Raw genomic sequence first — 19,613 nt, 5'->3', positions numbered from 1 at the left:
GTGCAATGCACTCTCCTCTCATGCAAAGCTGCCACTAGTATCGTGCCACACTGAGAAAAAGACCATAGAGGCCCTTCCTATTCTGGAATAATTCTGTTTGGAAGCTTTCAAATTTTTGCACTTAATGAAGCACTTCACAGAGCTCTGGAAAATCATTGCCGTGTACTTTTCATGTCAAAAGCAGGCAACAATGTTTCAGCTCCTTGCAGAACTTTACAAATTGTTTTCTTAGCTTTTCTCTTTTCTTTCTGGTGTTTTGCACACCGAAATAATGAGCTTTCATTGCATATTTTTTTGCACAGCACGAAGTTTCTCCTAAACCGCATTTCGGCTTATGCTACAAAGATATGATCTGCAGAACAAATCTGCAGAACAACACTGCAAAAGCTCAATAAATCTTTTGATTTTTTTATTTTAATATAGATACCTCAAGGGCCTTTGGGTGAGGGCTTTACATGAGGGGACTGTAAAGGGACTGTAAAAAAAACTCAAATTGTCATATGACCCCCAACAAAACTGACAAGAACTACTTGCACCAGAGTAAATTTATACATTGGAAGACTGAGCAATGGTTGCCCTCATTTGGGATGAGAACAACATAAAAATGGCTATTTTTCGCATTTCCATCAATATTTTGTGCGCACTGTTACGAATAAAATCCGAACTTCTAACTTGTAACGACCTCCCCAGAATCTTTCACGGTGCAATGCTGTAGTGGCGTTGCGTCACGGCTGCGTCTCGTGCGAACAGGCTTCACCACACAACGCACGAAATGACACTTGACGAGTGCACAGTTTGGAATGATGAAGGAACCACACAGATGGAAGCGAGGAAAATGCACAGTGCCGGCAATCAGCGTTTGAAACAGCATTCAGCTGAGCCTGGATAGCACACTGATGGACGTCTGATAGCTTCTGTTGCCACGGGCTAGCATGAAGCTCATAAATGCAAAACCAAAACTATGAGGTCACCCTATTCTCGGAGATGAGGCCATTCATTTTTTTCATCATGCGTGCAGTTGTGTGCATGTCACAGATGCGTACTGAACTCTGCAGCATGCATTTCAGGTTCAGGGAGGGCCACCTTGATGATTGCTTACCGTGCCGATTATACCTGGATGGAGCTAACCTTTAAGAGCTCGTTCAAATTAACCGTTGCGAGACCCATAGCGTCCAAATTGGCAGGCTTTCAAAGATATGGCCGTTAGCCAGGACCATGCTGGCAGTTCAAATTTTTCGGGTTTATGAAATAATGGGAGTCGAATTAACGAGTAAAAGTTGAAAGTCTCAGATGTTACACGGAAGCAGGCAGCTGCTGCCACGGTCGCTGCCCCCTCTGTCCCTGCCCTCTGGCACTTATGGCTGCCGTGCCGGTCATGGCACTCGTTTTTGTCAAACAGTTTTATAGTTCTACCTTCTCTTTGCATTTTAGAAGAAATGTACCCTTGTGATATGACTGACTAGGCCGCTATATCACGGGGACACTTCTCCGGCCCTGTGCCAGGCGCCAGGCTATTCAGGGTGTGGCAGGGAAGAGTTAGAACTAACCATGGAAGAATTTATTCGCGTTCGAATTAAGAGGCTTTATTATTACATATATGCTGCTACGGAGCTTTGCTGCACCAAGTAGTACAGTTCAAATTATCCAAAAATCTGTTTTAATGACCTATGAACTAACGAGCTTTTACTGGAACTACTTCAACACTTGCCCCCTATATTTCTAACATCACTTGAGAACACAAAGGACAGCAAATGTTTTCTTACGAGAAGAGCCCTCTGGTCTTTATCTGCCAAAACCTCTTCAATGTCTGCCAGTTTTTCCAGTGACGTCGCTACCATCACTGTATCGCTTCCAGTTTCCATGTCTAGAGTGGCAGAATAGTTCCCCTTTAACTCCTTGATATCGCTACGGATCTCCAGCAGCAGCTTCACGATGTGATGATTAAAGCCTAGAAAAAAAAACACTTGCCTAAATAAGAGTGCATGAATTTAACTGAAAGAATAGCTGGACTGAGCAAATACATCAAAAATGTACATACAGATGACTCAATAATTTTAACTGATCTTATTGAACCTTTCTTGGTACAAACTTCTGGTTTACTCAAGTAGAACCTTTGTTCCCATCGACAAGTGCAATGGTCTTATTAAAACAAAATTTAAAGCAAGAGTTCGGTTGCCTTCAAGTTCAAATTATTAAAGGAACCAACAACGGACCAAAATATGTCATGAGATTATGGTGGAAATGAAATATAATAAACTGCAGAGGGCCCCTACTGAAGGTGTGCAACACGGGCTGCACTGTCATGAAACATCCTGCTCAGCAGGGTCTGAACTAAGCGCTTGGCTATTGGCGCAGAATATTTTTCAGGTGGCGACCACTACCGCTTGCCTCATTCTTTTTGGCGCCATCATTGTCATGGCTAAACTGTCAATAAAATCCCGTTGTTTTCTTTTGAACAGCTATTTACTTAGCTCCCACATGTGAAGCATTCTGTATGACCAAATAGCTAGACACATGCCTTGCAGGCTTTCTTGGCATACAAATGTCTGCTTAGACGACAAGCCTGTAAAAGATTATGAAGTTGCATTTAAATAATTATTAGTAAAGTTACCGGAATCAAGCACATTGGCCAAGTGAGGCCGACTACTACAGTAAACACCCGCATACAATACGAGGCTTCTTTCCAGAATGTACCATGTCAAACTCTCAGCTCACATCAAATGCAGATCCAAGCAATTTTCAGTTCAAGTTTGTAGATCCAGTTTCATAATATTCAGTGCTAACATCATAAGGCTTCCAATGAACGGAGCCCTTATCTAGTAGTATTTTCGGTACCTGGTTTCTACCAATTTAGACGCTTTGATTTTAATGACTTTTAATCACGTTATCGCAAGCAAGACGATCGCATCTCTCATGATATCTGGATCACGAAAGCAGTAGATGACTGCTTTTAAAAGAAAAATTTCAGCTAGCGCAAGCAAAGGTAACCCGTCATGCACTACTACATGGTATGAATAAGATAGATTCCATTTCATCAAGCTGACCTCGCGATGCCCATGCTATCAAAATAAACTACCGTATCTCGCACAGTGTCGGGATTGCAAAAGCAGTACTAGGCTCCTTTTAAATGGAGAGAAATTTTAGCTGCTGAAAGTATAGGTGCCGCATGAAGCGCTGCTACATGGACTGGATGAGGTAGGGAAAGCCCGTATAGTTGCTGTCACTGAACAGGAAACACTTGAGTCAGCATTCTCAAGGAGTCCATCAGTTGTGCTTCTGACAAATGTGGGATGTCAAATGTGCTCAATAATGCCAGAGATGAGTTTCTATCAAAAGATATAATTGATAAGGGACTCTCTGAAGACTACACCTGACGGCCACCACCGCTGAGACACCGAATGCAGAGCAAATAACAAATGCTTTCAGTGAGCTCTTCTTACTCTCATTTTACATGTAAAATTCATTAAAATATAAATTGGTCTACTCACGTTGCTGCTCAGGCGAAATGCCTTCCTGGCCTGCACCTGAAATGTTGACAATTATTGAACCCCTCAGTTTACTCACAAGGGCGACAGCGGTGGCTCAGTGGTTATGGTGCTTTGCTGTTGACCCGAAAAACACGGGTTCGATCCCGGCCACAGCAGTAGAATTTCGATGGAGGCGATATTCTAGAGGCCTGTATACCGTGTGATGTCAGTGACTCAGTGCATTTTAATTCAGGTAGCCGAAATCTCCTGAGCCCTTCACTACAGCGTCCCTCATGGCCTGAGTTGCTTTGGGATGTTAATCCCTCAAAAACCACTGTTCATTCACAGCAGGGAAATCACCTTGCCTCGCATTTTGCCAGCAGCTCAAAATTTCTGGTTGGTTTGTTAGTTTGTGGGGTTTGATGTCGCAAAGCGACTCCGGCCATGAGGGACGCTGTAGAGGAGCGCTCTGGATAATTCGACTGCATGGGGTTATTTAGTGTGCACTGACATTGCACAGTACACGGACCTCTAGCATTTCACCTACATCAAAATTCTACCCCCGCGGCCGGGATCAAACCCGTGTTTTTCGGGTCAGCAGCAGAGCACCATAACCACTGAGCCACCGGGCAGCGAATCAAAATCTCTAAATAAACAAAAAGCAGAAATAACACTCTCACATCAGTTACTGCACAAAAGGTACCCTGGGCAAGTGTACACAAATAGTAATAAAACTAAGTTCAACACAGCTGAAACACCAGAATTTGACACTTGGTTGACAGTATGACAGGATGTCTCAGCATCATAACAAATACTGCAATGGCATCATGCTGTTAGGGTGCCGACGCAAGCAGGTTTATCATGCATACGTTTATCATGCATGGTTCCCTGTGTGTGCAATTCTGCATCAGTATCGTCATCATCAATATGACTGCAACCTCTGCACGGCAAAGGCCTGCCCATGTCTCTCCAATCAACCCTGTCCTTTGCCAGCTGTGTCCAACGTATCCCGCAAACTTCCTAATCTCATCTGGCCACCTCACTTTCTGCCGTTCCCTGCTATGTTTGTCTTCCATAGGAATCCACTCAGTTACCCTTAAAGACCAGCCGTTAGCTTTCCTTCATATTGTGTGCCCTGCCCAAGCCCGTTTCTTCCTCTTGATTTTGACTATAGGCAATTTCATAAATCAGGTGCAAAGCTGTCAAAGCTAGCGTTCTTCTTATCACTGCCTGCAGCCGCAACTAAAAAGTAGTGCGTTCCTTGTTGTGAGCGAAACATATATAGTGAATGCTTTGCCTGCAGGCTTACTACATTACACATTTGTCATGAGCTTAAATGCCCTCTTATTGCTGACGACACGCTGTCACTTTCTCCAGACTCAGACCACTCGGCCACAGAAGTGTGGAGTAACACGTCTCCCTTTATTTTCCTATGCGGACTACTTCCGTACCTTTCACAGCGTTGCACCTGATGTATGAAACGGAGTATAGGATGTCACTAATCTATGTTTGTTCCCTCACCCACTCTTCCCGCTTCCGGTCTCTTAACGTTACACCTATCATTTTTCTTTCCATAGCTCACTGCGCTGTCCTTAAACTGCACTAACATTAAACAAGATAAAGCATAAAAAGCAAATCATAGAAAATATACTAGTGCAATGAATATGGCAGAACTTATGAAGGGTCATTCCTCAATGTAGTGTCCATCCTGGCCTACAAATGGGACATTATGGCAACACTGCAATTGTCAACCCTTTTGGTGCTGCGGGTTTAGTCAGTAACACAGCTGTGATGCAGTCAAAGCACTGTGTGCTAGTTGCTGGTGATGAGTACACTGATGAGAACTTCTTTCTTTAAAGTGTGCATTTCACAGACTACATTGCCAGGTGTGGGTATAGCTGCTACCAGCACATTAACAGAAAATGATACTATTCAACTGTGCTCCCTGTGCCTTGGACAACAGCACCGTACATGAGCAGCAGCCAAAAGTGCCGCATTTCAAAGTGAAAGAATTAAGCAACACAGACTCTGACCATATTGAAGAATTTTGCTTGGAAGTTCCTGGCACTGTGCACAATGAAGCATGACATCTGTAGAAAATAGTGGCAACTGCAGTTTTGATATCAACAGCAGTGACCATTTCTCAGTTTTCCACCAAATAAATTTACTGTAATGCAAATGTGCTTTTCCAGTTTTTTTTTCTTCACCCATTACTAAACCATTTTTTTCTAAACCTTGGAAGTACAAATCAACAAGCTCACAATAAAGGCTTGTTGATCATTCAATCTACTTACTTCGCTAAACATGCTCCACAATATTAAATAGTATAGCCGTCTACGTGTTTTATTCTTTGAAATGATGCATAAGGCATTAGCATACATGGATTACCAGGAAGTATTCACCTACAACCGCTAAATATTTTATAATCAAATTTCTCTCTCATGGTGATTCAGTTTCAACAGACAAATGATAGCTGTGATGCCAAAGGTGTGTACAGGTCATACGAGGCATGAAAAGAACTGCGACATAATCATTGCTTAATCATTCTGATTCACTGCCAAAAAATGCCAGCCTGTCTCAACAGGCAAAATGTCCACGAATGAAAAAGCGGCAATTACATTGCAGTTTTTAGATTGAAAGCTCTATTTCACAACCAAACTTGCAAAAGCCGTTTGATCGCTGAAGCCTGACCTTGAATAAATAAGTAAGATAATATTGCCACAACTGGGTTTCGAACCCGTGGCAGCGCGAACAGGTCAGTTTCGCTGGCCTGTGCATAAGAGTGCTATGCCATTACTGCAGCCGATCAGGCCTCGTGTTAAAATGCAACACACTCTTGCGCTATGCACTGCATGTCGTCATCATCACCTAATATTACTGTCGAAATAATATTGTGGTCCCATGCATTTGACTGTAACAGTGCCCAGTTGGCAATAACGAGCCCAGGTGTGGCTACTTTGGGTTCCACTCATGTGGTAGGGCATGATGAGAACACATTCTAGTGCATATTAGAACCATTTTCCGCTCCTTTGAGTTCACATCACCGAGCTTTTTCTTGTTTTTTAAGCATAGCGAGTGCAAGGCTGCCTTCAATGGCCATTATCTTGGTGTATTCCCATTGAGTGTATGTCAGCAGACACTGGTAGTTGCCATGTGGCACTGGCTGATTCCCATTGAGTGCAATATGTTTCGTGTGATGGTAGTATCAGAAGATGCCATGAGAAGAGAATTCACTTCATTAGCTTATTCCAAATTACACAAGAATGTCAACAGCAAACCAAGATTATTTTCTGATCATCTGTAGCATTCATCAAGACATATGCCATCATCAGGCCCACTGGGCAGACAATCATGCTTTGGTAGGTACGTTTAAGAAATGTTGCAAGCCAGAAAAAAAAACCTTACGCAGTTCACTCTTGATATTGAAACACATTTTGCCAGTTCTGCAGAGTTCTAAATAATCAAGAACTTTTAAACACTTGCTGTTGACAGGTATAAAGCATCAGTTTGAATTAAACAAGTTTACATTAACGAGAGTCCACTGTAACAATGACTAATAATCACAAATATTCCTACAAAAAAATAAAACAACATTATTCCATCCACTGCACTGACCTCCAACTCCAAGTGCATGCTGCGAAGAGAGAAAGCCAGAGGCTCCCATCGGAGTGCGAGTCCTGATAATGGGAATGCCATCTGGAGCATGTTCATCTGCGTGGTGGTGAGGAGCTGCAGGGATGTGTGAAAATATGAGACACTGTAGCATGCGTGTTGAGAAGCAGCACATTTAATGCTGTGCACGTGGCACCTTGAAGCCTACCAAGGAAACATGGGGTGACCACAATATTATAACATTACTGCAGTGCCAGCTGCCACATTACACCTGCAGTATTTTTCTAAAACATCAAATAAAGTGGTTTGTCACAAAATCAATTTTCAGGGCTCTATCTCCTACTTCAGGCAGCAGATGCATCTGCCATACACTACTGTACTGCTCCCTTTTGCACACAACCTCCCCAGCAGCTTGCAATAGCTTCCTTACAATGCTGTGCAATTTTAGAAGGCCATCCAACAAGGACTGGCAACTAGGTCCATGGCACACACACTATTGTACTCAATGTACTCAGTATTTTTTACCGTAATACCTCAATTTAATATTATTTCTCTATTCACATATAACCCAACTATGGAAAGGCAGTGACTAACAAGGTTTTCTTTCTAATTCTTGCACACTTCAGTGTGCTTTCACGACTTTGAAAATACAAAGGGGTTTTAATTATTTTTCTAATTAGTGTACACATCGTTTTGCATTCATGGTTTCATTTTAGTTTCAGCCCGGCCCACTCGGGCACACAGTGCAAAGCCTTTAGAAATAAGCTTAATATTTTTTTCATTATGTACAAAACCAGAATGTTTTCTCATTCATCACTAGCCCCGCATGATATTGAAAAACTCTTGCAACATAAATGGAGATCCTATGCAACTGATATTTATATAGGAAACGGTTCTCGAGACTCTGAGTAAACATATTTTCTTTGCATAGAATCAGTATTTCAAGAAATGCGGCAAGTCAGCACAGAAGCCCAAAAACAGTCCATACTCCCACAGTGTTCTAAGGCATACATTAAAAATTCCATTCAGCTGTCAGCTTACCTGAATCCAGATTCCAAGAGCTGGAGCCGGCACAGTCACGGGCAGCATTGTGGCTCACAGTGTCTTGTGGGGTAGATTCTACATCACTGTTGCAAGCTGTTAATGCAATATGCAATGACATGACACATGAGTGTCACATGAGTGTCATAGTGACAAACAGTTAAAATGATACTGAAAACTAAACATTTCAACAGAATTGCCTGTCTGGTTAGGTCTGACAACTTATAATAAGCTGACACATCTTCAACCAAAAACTTAATTTAAAACCGAAAGTTTCAAAGCAACCTCTGCTCCTTCAGGGGTGACGGGGGTGGTGGCTAGCATCTTTTAAGTATGCATGGAGTGGAGCAGAAGGCAGAAAGAAGGAAAGCGGTGATGCGAAAGGTGCTGGCGGAGGGGGCGTGGGGGAGGATGTTTGCACTAATTGTTAAGGCTATTAGTCACATTGCCGGGCTGTGCAGTGAGGGCCAATGGCGACTTTTCTTCTTAGAGCTACAGAGCAATGTCCCTGTGCATATACTGGGGCGAGGTTCCCCTTTGTGCGGTTGATGTTGTTCGGGGTTCTTTGAATCTGCCAAGATTCGAGCAAGAGCCTGTTTTGACAATTTGTTTCGGTTCCGAGGATGCTGGTTTTGTTGAAGTTGATTCTGTGGTCTGAGCCATTGACTGTCACAGCATAGCCTAGCAATGCGACTGTAGCAACCTTTACCCTTAGTGCCAATGTCCTCCCATCTACTGCTCCTAACCACCCCCCCCCCACCCCCCCAACACCATTTGCATCACTGCTTTCTTTCTTATTATTTATTTTATTATTTTATTTATTGATACTGCAATCCCGTAGTTGGGATTTTAGCAGGGTGGGGTTTGGCCTTCTGCTAGCCTGAATTATGCAGGCAAGGTATAAGTTCGTGCTAGTCACCTTTATTTTTTTTAGAAATCAGGACTGATTGGTCACAGCATGAAATGAACATGTAAAGTGCACAGACAATGGCCCTTAAGTCAAATGACTGCACAGGGACCCCTCACATGTTTATTTCCATTGCTGCTATTAAGAAATACAATCTGATCAAAGAAAGCATAAAATCAAGCTCTCAACAACTTTCGTTTAGCCCGTTCTTCAATCGAGGAATAATTACTCATTACCATCCACCTCAACACAGCCACTTGGATACCTGCAGAAAAATAAATTAAAATCTATTCCATTCTGTTTGTTTATTTTGAGGGCTTCAACGTCCCAAAGTGACTCGAGTTGTAAGGAACAATGTAGTGGAGGGCTCCAGGTAATTTCGACCACCTGGGGTTCTTTAGTGCACAGACATCGCACAGTACATGAGCATCTTGCATTTGGCCTCCATCGAAACATGACCGCTGCGTACTGCCAGGGGGAAATGGGGGGGGTCCCTATATGCACTGGACAAACAGCCTTCTGTGATGAAGGTGAACTTTTCTCATGGGTCACCTCTCAAAGTAGAATGCAAGGCGAGGAACGAGAAAGAAAACTGGAACGCAGAAATAGTAGTACATGACAAATTCCTGCACTTTGACCTTCATCAATCCATCCCAGAAAACAGCAAGGGTTAATGACAAATTAGAAAGTAATGCGAGAAATACCCACAAGAATTACAAACTGTTGCACGGGAAATGTGACCGAAATAGGAAACCTGGGGCCCAAGTAAAGGAATGTTCAGTTGGAAAATAGAACATCCTTCAGCCACTTCGCATGCAACGTAACTGTTCTGGGGAGCAAAAACTGCAGAAAAAATGTTACAACACGACCTTTCTGGCAGCTACAGGGAACACGTTGGCAGCTCTGTCTAAACGTTGTTCTTACTTTTTGCAGGTCAGTGTCATTTTTCGTTTGCCATTTTGGCAAGTTTTACTTCGTGTGTTCCCTGTTGATGCCGGAAACTGTGTTGTAGGCATGGGTGATGAAATGATATGCTTGATATGTACAACAGAAGTAGACATGGATGATTCTTACTTGATGTGTAGTGACTGCAATTATGCATATCACTTAGGGAAATGCTCTCGTGTTCGTGAAAGCCAGTTCAATTCCATGGGGGAAACAACGAAAAAGTCATGGTGATACCAGACATGCTGAGCAGGACGATCACGAAGTGGACCGAAGAAACTTAGTGCTTCGGAGGTTGCTGTGCTAGAGAAATCGGCAGATGAAATGCCTCAGATTGGCCTTGTTCTGGTAGATATACATGAAAACTTGCAACGCTTCTCAGCCTGAAGGACACCATTGAAAACATTGAGCAAGCTGTGCAGCTGATGTCTGATAAATAGAACAAGATTCTTGCTGACATTGCACATCATGAGACAGAAATCAAGGAAATTAAGACCAAGGTACAAAGGCTTGAGCAACGGGAAGTAACTTAAGTTCAAACTATGCAGGAACAATTAAATGACCTTGAATGGAGGAACCGTAAACTGAACTTGGAGACTTGGAGTTTCACGGAATTGCACAAACTGAAAAGGAAGATTTGCTTGGTAAAGTCAATGCTCTCGCTAAGACGATAGCTGTTCCAGAATTAGCCCAACATGAAGTTGTTGCCATTCATCGCCTTCCTTCCAAGCCCGGCAAAATCCCTGGCATTATCCTTCGCTTTGCCCGACAAGATATGTGTGAAGAATGGTTCGAGAAGAGGCATGGCCTAAGTACCCTTCCATCGCAAGTGTACATTCAAGAAAATTTAACAAAGCACTCTAGGGGCTTAGTTTTTGAAGTAAAGAAATTGGCTAAAGAACATGACTTTCAATATGTGTGGCACAGGAATGCTAGGATTTTTGTTCGGTGCAGGGACAGAGAGCGTGCATGGCGAATCCAAGCAATGAACGAACTGGATAGGATTGCGACCAGCGGTCCTAATTAGCTTATTTGATTGTTTTTCATTGTTTTCCCCAAACAATGTCATGGACAGACAACACTATGTATCTCCAAATGATTTTGACAACTATGTTGGCGGCTACTTTAAGTCTTCCTTCAATGCATTTCACGCTAATATGCAATCTGCTCGGAATAAAAGCACTTCGCTAGAGGTTCTGTTAAATAAGATTAAGACTGATGTTCTGAAAGGCGCAAAAGACACACACACAGGAAAAAAGGGAGATGACACAAAGAGCGCCTACTACCAACTGAGTAGGCGCTCTTTGTGTCATCCCCCTTTTTTCCTGTGTGTGTGTCTTTTGCGCCTCTCAGAACTTCAATCATGAACCAACTAGCCCCAAAGCAAGTTCTTCTGCAACATTAAGACCCAGTTCAGTGTACTCATGTTGAGTGAAACATGGTATCACGATGATAATGATGCACTTAGTATGCCGGGATATCAGACATGTAATCTTAGTCGAAGCAACGGTAGAGGAGGTGGTGTTGCTATGCTGATAAAGAAAGATGTAAAATATGAATTCCTCCCAGCTTTCAGGAAATCAGCAACAGATTTCTAGGTGTTATCTTTACGTTGGAACAAGTTGGTGCTTGTAGTGCTGTGCAGACCCCCTGAAGGAAACTTATCAATTTTCTTTAATTTTCTTGAGTCTCTTTTCACATACATTTATGAGTGCTGTCTTGGGCTTATTTGCGGAGGCGATTTTAATGTAAATACGCTTAGTACAACCTCAGGTCCTGTTAATGAATTTAAGCTGTTGCTTGAATCACAAAACATTACCAATACCATATATCTTCCAACACGTGTTACGTCCAGTTCGTCAACATTGCTTGACCAATTTCTAACCAAATATGCAGCCCATAAAGTTAAATCGGGAGTCCTTGCATGCGATCTTAGTGATCACCTTCCTATTTTTGTCTGTGTGAAACCTTTAGATAAAGAAAAACCAGTAAATCGCAGTTACCTACCAGCCAATTTTGCCATCCCAGTTAGACAAATTTCGTTATGATATAAAGAAAACAGACTGGTCAGATGAACAAGAATCAGAAGACCCTAATATCTAATTCTGCTTATTCCCTGATAAATTTACTAATCTTTACAGAAAACATTTTTCTTTCCGAACTATTAGCGTGTCTAGAAAAATCAGGAAACCTTGGATAAATGATTATCTACTGGCCACAATTAGTATAGTCAAGAACGACATGTTTCACAAGTTTATTAAGACTCGAGAAATGACTAAGCTGAAGGAATTTAAGAAATATAGAAGCAGCCTTAATAAGGAAATCAGGAAAGCTAAAAGTGACTATCTTGAAAACTCTTTCAGCACGGTCAAGCGTGATTGCAAGTCTACTTGGCGGAAACTAAATGAGGTTTTGAGCCGTTTATCTACGTCTGACCCAATAAGTGAGCTGAAAATAAATGATCAGCTAGTATCTCGTTCCGCTCTGGCGGATGCTTTTGATGAACACTCCGCAAATTTCTCGGTACCAACATTATCTAATCATGCAAACCCGCTCAGTAATGAAAACCCCTATAGTGTTTTCCTCAGTGCTGTTACCGACAGTGAAGTGTGTATTTAACAATTATGCAGTTAAAAAATTCCGCCAGCTGTGATGTCAACTACGTGTAAATTAAGCCGGTAAAATATGTTCCCGATGTTACAGCAGCTGTCCTAACACACATATTTAATTTTATTTATTTATTTATACATACTGCAGCGCAATTATATGCGCTATGGCAGAAGTGGGAAAACACAAAAATGCAAGGAAACAAAATGCAGCAAAATGTAAAAAGTGAGCACTACAAAAAGGTAAAATCACAAATGAAATATCAAACAAGAAAGGAACTGTTAACGACAGGGTAAGCATACACAGCTATTATGCGTCTTCAACGGCAGTTACAAAGTTTTGAAATGGACAAGAACGAATGGACCCGGGTAGAGAATTCCAGGCTTCTATTGAACGGGGAAAAAAACTGAATTTGAACAAATTAGCATGCGCAAAATACGGTATCAAATTAAGCTCGTGATGACTTCTTGTAGATGATAATGGTGCAAAGTTAATGTAGTGGTTAGCTGACAGCCTTACTGAAGAATTGACGACACAATGTAAGAATTTTAATGATTCAGTGTGGCGACGGACAGACAGCATGGTTAAATTCAATGAGAGAAGTGTAGAAGAGGGTGAGAAATCGCGATCATAACGATGACATATAAAACGCACAGCTTTCTTCTGGACTGCTTCTAACATGTTAATTTCGAATTGCTTGTACGGGTTCCACACTACAGCTGCGTAATCAAGAACAGGGCGGATTAGAGATTTATACAACAGTAGCTTTGTGTCTTTTGGTGAATTGGGTAGCGTGCGTCGTAGATAACCTAGTTTTTTTAGTGCTTTATTACATACGGAATCAATGTGTTTAGACCAAGACATGTTATGCGTGAATATGACACCAAGATATTTGTACTGCGAGACCCTATCCACCACACGGCCATTGAAAGAGTAACTAAAATGAGAAACGGAAGATTTGTTACAAAAAGACATGAGGACGGTTTTGTCGAAATTAATTCTCATTTGCCAGGTACTACACCAACTACAAAACATAGCAAATGACTCTTGGAGGTGACGACGATCATTAGGCCATTAATTACTTCGTATAAAACGCAGCCATCAGCGTAAAGACGAATGTTAGAAGAAATGTTATGCGGCAAGTCTTTTATATATATTAAAAACAGTAGTGGTCCAAGGACGGAGCCTTGAGGCACACCTGACGTTACATCAACAGCAGTAGAATGAGAAGAATTATAGGATACGAACTGGGAACGAGATGAGAGAAAGCTAGAAATCCAATCAACCAAGTGAGGATTGTTTAGTATAGCATTTAGTTTAGCAAGAAGCTTGGAATGTAGAACAGTATCGAATGCTTTCGAGAAGTCTATAAAAATGGCATCAACTTGGTTACCGACATCGAAGTTATGTAATATATCATGAGCAAATTCTGTTAATTGTGTTACCGTACTAAAACCGCACCTAAACCCATGCTGAAAGTTCGATAGCAAATTATTGGATTCAAGAAAAAGCATGATGTGTTTATGAATGATGTGTTCCAACATTTTGCATGACTGTGATGTCAATGAAATCGGTCTGTAGTTCGACAAGCACTGTCTATCACCAGATTTGAAAAGAGGGAGCACTTTGGCTAATTTCCAAGAAGAAGGAACTGTAGCGGATGATAAGGACTTGTTGAATATGATGGTCAGATATTTCGAAGACCACATGGAGTAACGAACCAGGAACGCATTATGTATTCCATCTGGGCCGGTACATTTCTTAACGTCGAGGTTTAATACAAGATTTAGGATGCCATCAGTGCTTATGACAGCATCACTGATTGCTGGAGAAGAAATTATATTAGTGAATGGCGGAATGACGTTGTTATCCGGAACGAACACCGAGTTCAAATATTTGTTGAAAGCATCAGATATTACAGCAGGCTCACTGATGACGTCATTATCTAATCTGAACGAAGTGGATGAAGTGTCACGTGGTAAGATGGATGACCAAAATTTTCGGGGGTTAGTTCTTAACAGATCGCGCAGGTGGACACGAAAAAAGAAATCCATGGCCATGCGCAACTTAAGATTAAGTTCTTTTTTTTTTGTGCATAACCCATCTGGAGTCTTTCCCAAGAGCATGCAAACAGCAAAAGTAAGGGCTATCTATAAGAAAGGTGACCATAATAATCTTAATAACGATCGCCCAGTATCGATTCTTCCTGTTTTTTCAAAGGGTTATAAAAAACTTATGCTTGTGCGCTTTGAATCATTTTTTTGGAAAAGCGAACAGTATAACCGATGCCCAGTATTGTTTTAGAAAATTCAGATCTACACAACTTGCTTTGCTGTTCCAAAAAGAATACATTTTAACAAATATAGATAGTAAGAAATATGTACTACGTATATTTCTAGATTTTACAAAGGCTCTTGGTTATCTGAACCGCAATCTCCTTCTTGTAAAATTAAAAAAACTATGGTGTTCATGGATTACCGTTAGAGCAAATTAAATCATACCTTTCACATCGCGTCCAATATGTTCAGATTAACGAGTACTCTTCAGATTTAACTTGTACACACTCGGGGGTTCTGCAGGGAAGTATTTTAGGGCCATTTTTATTCAATATCTACTTAAACAACATTGTCAATGTGGACTCGCAAGCTAAATTTGTTATCTACGCCGATGACACCAGCATTTTTTGTGTTTCGCAAAATTGTACAGAACTCTTTAGCATTGGAAACTCTGTATTATCAAAGTAGGTGAATGGACAAAGCAGAATGGTTTAATAATAAACGATTCCAAAACAAAAGCAATTGTTTTTCGCGAAAACAAGGATGGTTTCGTCAGAGTTAACACTTAAGATTATGGTTCGGAGGTTGCAATTGTGTGTGAATTTAAAATGCTAGGTGTCTTTTTTACGAAAAAAATGTCCTGGGACCGGCACACTGACTACATATCATCAAAACTTTCATCAGTAGTTGGCATTCTGTACCGAAACAAGTATTTCCTACCCAAGAATATTATGACACTCTTATGTAACTCACTTTTTCTGTCTTAATTAAGTTATTGCATACTCGTGTGGGGTACAAACGCAGTGACCAATATGGAGAAACTCAGTAGATTACAGAGAAAGGCGGTTAGAATTATTACATGTATTCAATATGACTCCAATGTACAGCCATTGTTTCAAAACCTTGGGCTATTACATGTGAAAGTTATGTACAATTACAATCTATGTCTGGCACTAATCAGAGAAAGGAAGCAAAACTTTAACATCCTCACAAATTTAGGGAAATTAACTGCTAAAATTTCGTCAGGTCATTTCACACGTAAACCCGAAATCTGGAAAGTTGATTTCTGCAGAACAAACTACGCGACACAAACACTAAACCACTGCATTCCCACCCTTTTAAGTTCCTATTTATCTAATAATACCGACATTTTACAGTTGAATACTAGGCAGCTTAAGAAATTTTTTCTTCAATAATACCCGTATCATATGCTACTGGATATAGCACTCTACAATTCATGAAATGACATCTCATTTTGGCATTGTTCTTTTCTTTTTGTTCTTGGGACGGGGGAGGGTGAGTGCTGTATGTGCTTAGAATGTATTAACACACTCCTCATTTGCACACTGTGTTTGAATACGACTGCACGGTAATTTTAAATGCGCAAGAGATGTATGCTGTTTCACCACTTTTTATGGTTTTGAAAATTTTGATACCTTAATCCCCACTACTGACTGATTTTTTTTCATACTATATCTCCCTCTCTCCATTGTACGTACATTACCATGTAAACAATTTTGAGTTTTTCATGTTTAATGAGCTTCACATTTTGTTCGTACTTATAAGCCACTATTCAAACTGCACGTTCCCATGTTAAATGCTGTGTCTATGATGCTCTCTCTTGTATGTTATTGCTCTCTAGTGTCACATATTGTTTTTATGTAGGTGGGCGAGGACCAGTAAAGCCGCGGTTGCAGCTTTTAGCCACTTCTTCCCCCATCGTTGATGGAAAATAAAACTTATCTATCTTTCTATCTAACCTGTACTGTCTTGAGCTGCTGCAAAAATTTTGTTGGAGCTCATTCGGTGCCTTATGACACCCAGAGTGTGTCTAACGACTTCATGTTGCAGTTGTTATGACTTCACAATTAAAGTGGATGTCTCAGAAAATTTGAAAAAGGTACTTTGGTCTTGCTTTGAATATTTACAGCACTGCGTTTTGGGCAAGATATGAGTCTGTCACATTCACCTGAGTTGAGATGGTGGTAGTCCACATGTTTACCTGAATGAAGTGTAGGCATTGCAAGTACCCCATCTGCAACAGAAGATAGGTGGAAGGGTATTGCGTTGCTCAGATAACAGCACTTGCAGTTGCACTTAAAATCTCAGCTGTTCAGTGACTAAGGGCTTTTGACTCCACAGCACACAAATCTTAATTGCAAAAACCCTCTGGCAAACCTATTACCAATCTGCCATGTGGGCCAAAAGTTAAATTCTAACATCTGCGAAATGACTTCGTTTGATTACTGAGTAATTGTCTTACTATGCCACACACATGTAACATACAACAGTTCAGGACCTTTCCGTTTTGAACTTTCGCCCTTCATGTTTGAAATGAAATTTTTGCACGCACAGATTATAACACAGGTTAATGCTCACAAGCATTTTTAGCTTTTCAAGGACCAGACACAAAGTGCCTGTTCTATCTGACTGCTTGGTTCTTCCCTGTGCAGATTACCAGATTTCTGTTCCCTTTTGAAAAATATCCAGGTAAAGTGATAGAACCTGTCCATATTTTAGCTGCCTGACTTCCCTTCTTCCTGATAACAGAAATAGTAAACTAATCTACAGCACCAGCATGGCTCACTTTCCTCCCACAAATCAAGGATTAAGCACTTGAGTTTGAGATCATTTTGGCATGATTGGACATAAACTGTCTTTTCAATAAGGATAGCTCTTTCGCCCGGAAAAGTTCTGTAGTTGCTGAGACACTGACGACAACCCCATTCAAATTTTGTGCTAAATAAACATTGATTACGTGGCTCATTCATGCTATGCTGATGTTTATCTAGCCAAAAAGAATGCATTTATAGCAGAGTAGTTTTATAGGTTTTTAAGCTTATCAATTCCGACTCATAACATCAATCACAAAACTTGGTGATCATCATCTGGGAGTGAACAGTGGTTTATTCCAGCCTCAGTGGTCAGTGCATGATTAACTGTTTTGACACAGCAGTTTCACAAAAGTGACCAGCTGTGGTACCACCTGTATTTGATTCATTTCTTTTCCCCTTTTTCATTTATAAAAGCTTCATTTCATAAAAAAATTTATTTCTTCATTAGAACACAGTAATCTATCAATGCAGGCAAACTTCAAATTGTCCTTATAATGTCCAGTTAGAAGCTATTGCACTCAAAGCTCACTACTCACCTGGAATGCATAGCCCAAAATTTAGTTTCTCCTACAATTGACAAGTTCTGGAATACTGAAGCAATGAAAGGTGCACACTCAGTTTCAGAAATGCCAAAACTTCACTATTTTGATGAGATGGAAAGAATTTAGCAAACAGCTACAAAATTAAAAATTCAGTTTCTATTAAGATATCACATCCAGGAATTGCGCATGAGCGTGCAATTCCTTGAACATGCCCAGTTTAGCAACATCTTGTGTGCTGACAAAATGTTTCATTATGTGCATTTGCTTTCGAATGACATATAACGTATCGTAAACATGGATCACCAAGTTGAATTCCTCCGTGCTCAGCAAAAAATTATGGTTCAGTTTGTTCCATATTTTAGGCTGTGGCCCTAGTAGCCAAACAGTGGTTGCCCCATAATGAGTAGATGTTGCACAAGGCACACAAAAACAACAATATAATCGCTGTTTCATTATTTCAGTTTGCACCACATCTTTGCTAACACCAGAAGCTAGAATGACCGCAAGTGAACAAAGAGCTATGATATTGCAGTCTTTGTTTGCACCACATAATCTCCTACTTGTTTGACTTCGCAACTGCCATTAAACTTCTGAAATTGAAACCCAAACTATATGAAAAAAAATTTGGTTATAAATTATTTGTCAAGCACAGGCAAATTTTAGGTAGTGACTTGTTTACTGATGTCTTTTGTATCATTTCAAAGCGGTGCCTGTTAACCATTGCATGGTCCTGAAATATGACCAAAATGTCCTCTCTGGCTTGTATAGAAAGGGCTGTATTAAAACAAAACCGTTCTCTCACCATGCCCTTTTACTGCCTCATCTTCACTTTCTTCCGATGAATCAAGATGAGACGTTTGCTCTGCAATTGCAGCTTTTTGACGGGCTTCCCCATATGTATCTAATAAGGAGGATTGAAATGAAAGAGTTAGGCAAACAAACAAAGAGGCTCAATACATTGTAAGTGTAATTAATATGATATCTTCACTTAATTCAAAGTTCATGTTGCTTCTTTGCTCTAAACAACTCAAAGTATCAGACCTTATCTGATGGCAAAACCTGTCAATGAAGTTTTATTACACATTGGGCAAATCAACATGCCTTAATATGCATTCACGCCATGCTTACAATTTTAATCTCAAGTAGGCAGAGTTAAATTATAACTGGTCAGTACCTATTTTGAAATTGATTGCAAAGTATACAGCCATCACATAAATTAGAAAACAATAACACGTAATGAGTATCAGTGATGTCCTTGCCTGCATACACCAATACCCTGCACGGGCAGACCCTCCACTCGTCGGTTGGTTTGGCAAGTCTCCGCACTAGTTGTTTTACAGAGTAGGAGCCGAAGCCCGTCGGTGGCCACATGCAGGTATCTTTCGACCTCGACAGCCATTTAGTGGGCACTGCAGCCACCGAGTCGCCTTCATCAACAAAAGCCACTACACAGAAAGGTGATCTTTCCTTTCGGCTCCTTTTTCTGAAATGAAAAATGCAGACAATTTAAGAAGCATGCAGACCATGAAATATGTAATTATAAACACTATCTGTAATAGTGTTTATTAATTACTGGATTAAAAAAGGAGCAGAAAAAGGAA

At 40.7% G+C, this 19,613-nt stretch overlaps 1 protein-coding gene across 1 annotated transcript; it reads right to left on the bottom strand.

Annotated features, from left to right (window-relative positions):
• Positions 1 to 1,697: 1,697 nt before the first annotated feature.
• Positions 1,698 to 18,902, bottom strand: LOC144109756 (uncharacterized). The gene is made up of 6 exons (XM_077642552.1): positions 18,815 to 18,902; positions 16,825 to 16,890; positions 8,121 to 8,216; positions 7,083 to 7,196; positions 3,489 to 3,524; positions 1,698 to 1,948 (listed from the first exon to the last, which is right to left on the bottom strand). Exons 2-6 carry the CDS (start codon positions 16,874 to 16,876, stop codon positions 1,698 to 1,700), a joined length of 549 nt encoding a protein of 182 aa, XP_077498678.1. The 5' UTR covers positions 16,877 to 16,890; positions 18,815 to 18,902.
• Positions 18,903 to 19,613: the final 711 nt, after the last annotated feature.

Source organism: Amblyomma americanum, chromosome 11 (genome assembly GCF_052857255.1).
Source record: "Amblyomma americanum isolate KBUSLIRL-KWMA chromosome 11, ASM5285725v1, whole genome shotgun sequence".
NCBI classification, from domain to species: domain Eukaryota; kingdom Metazoa; phylum Arthropoda; class Arachnida; order Ixodida; family Ixodidae; genus Amblyomma; species Amblyomma americanum.
The sequence above is the reverse complement of the archived record's forward strand: the minus strand, read 5'-3'. Positions and strand labels throughout refer to the sequence as shown.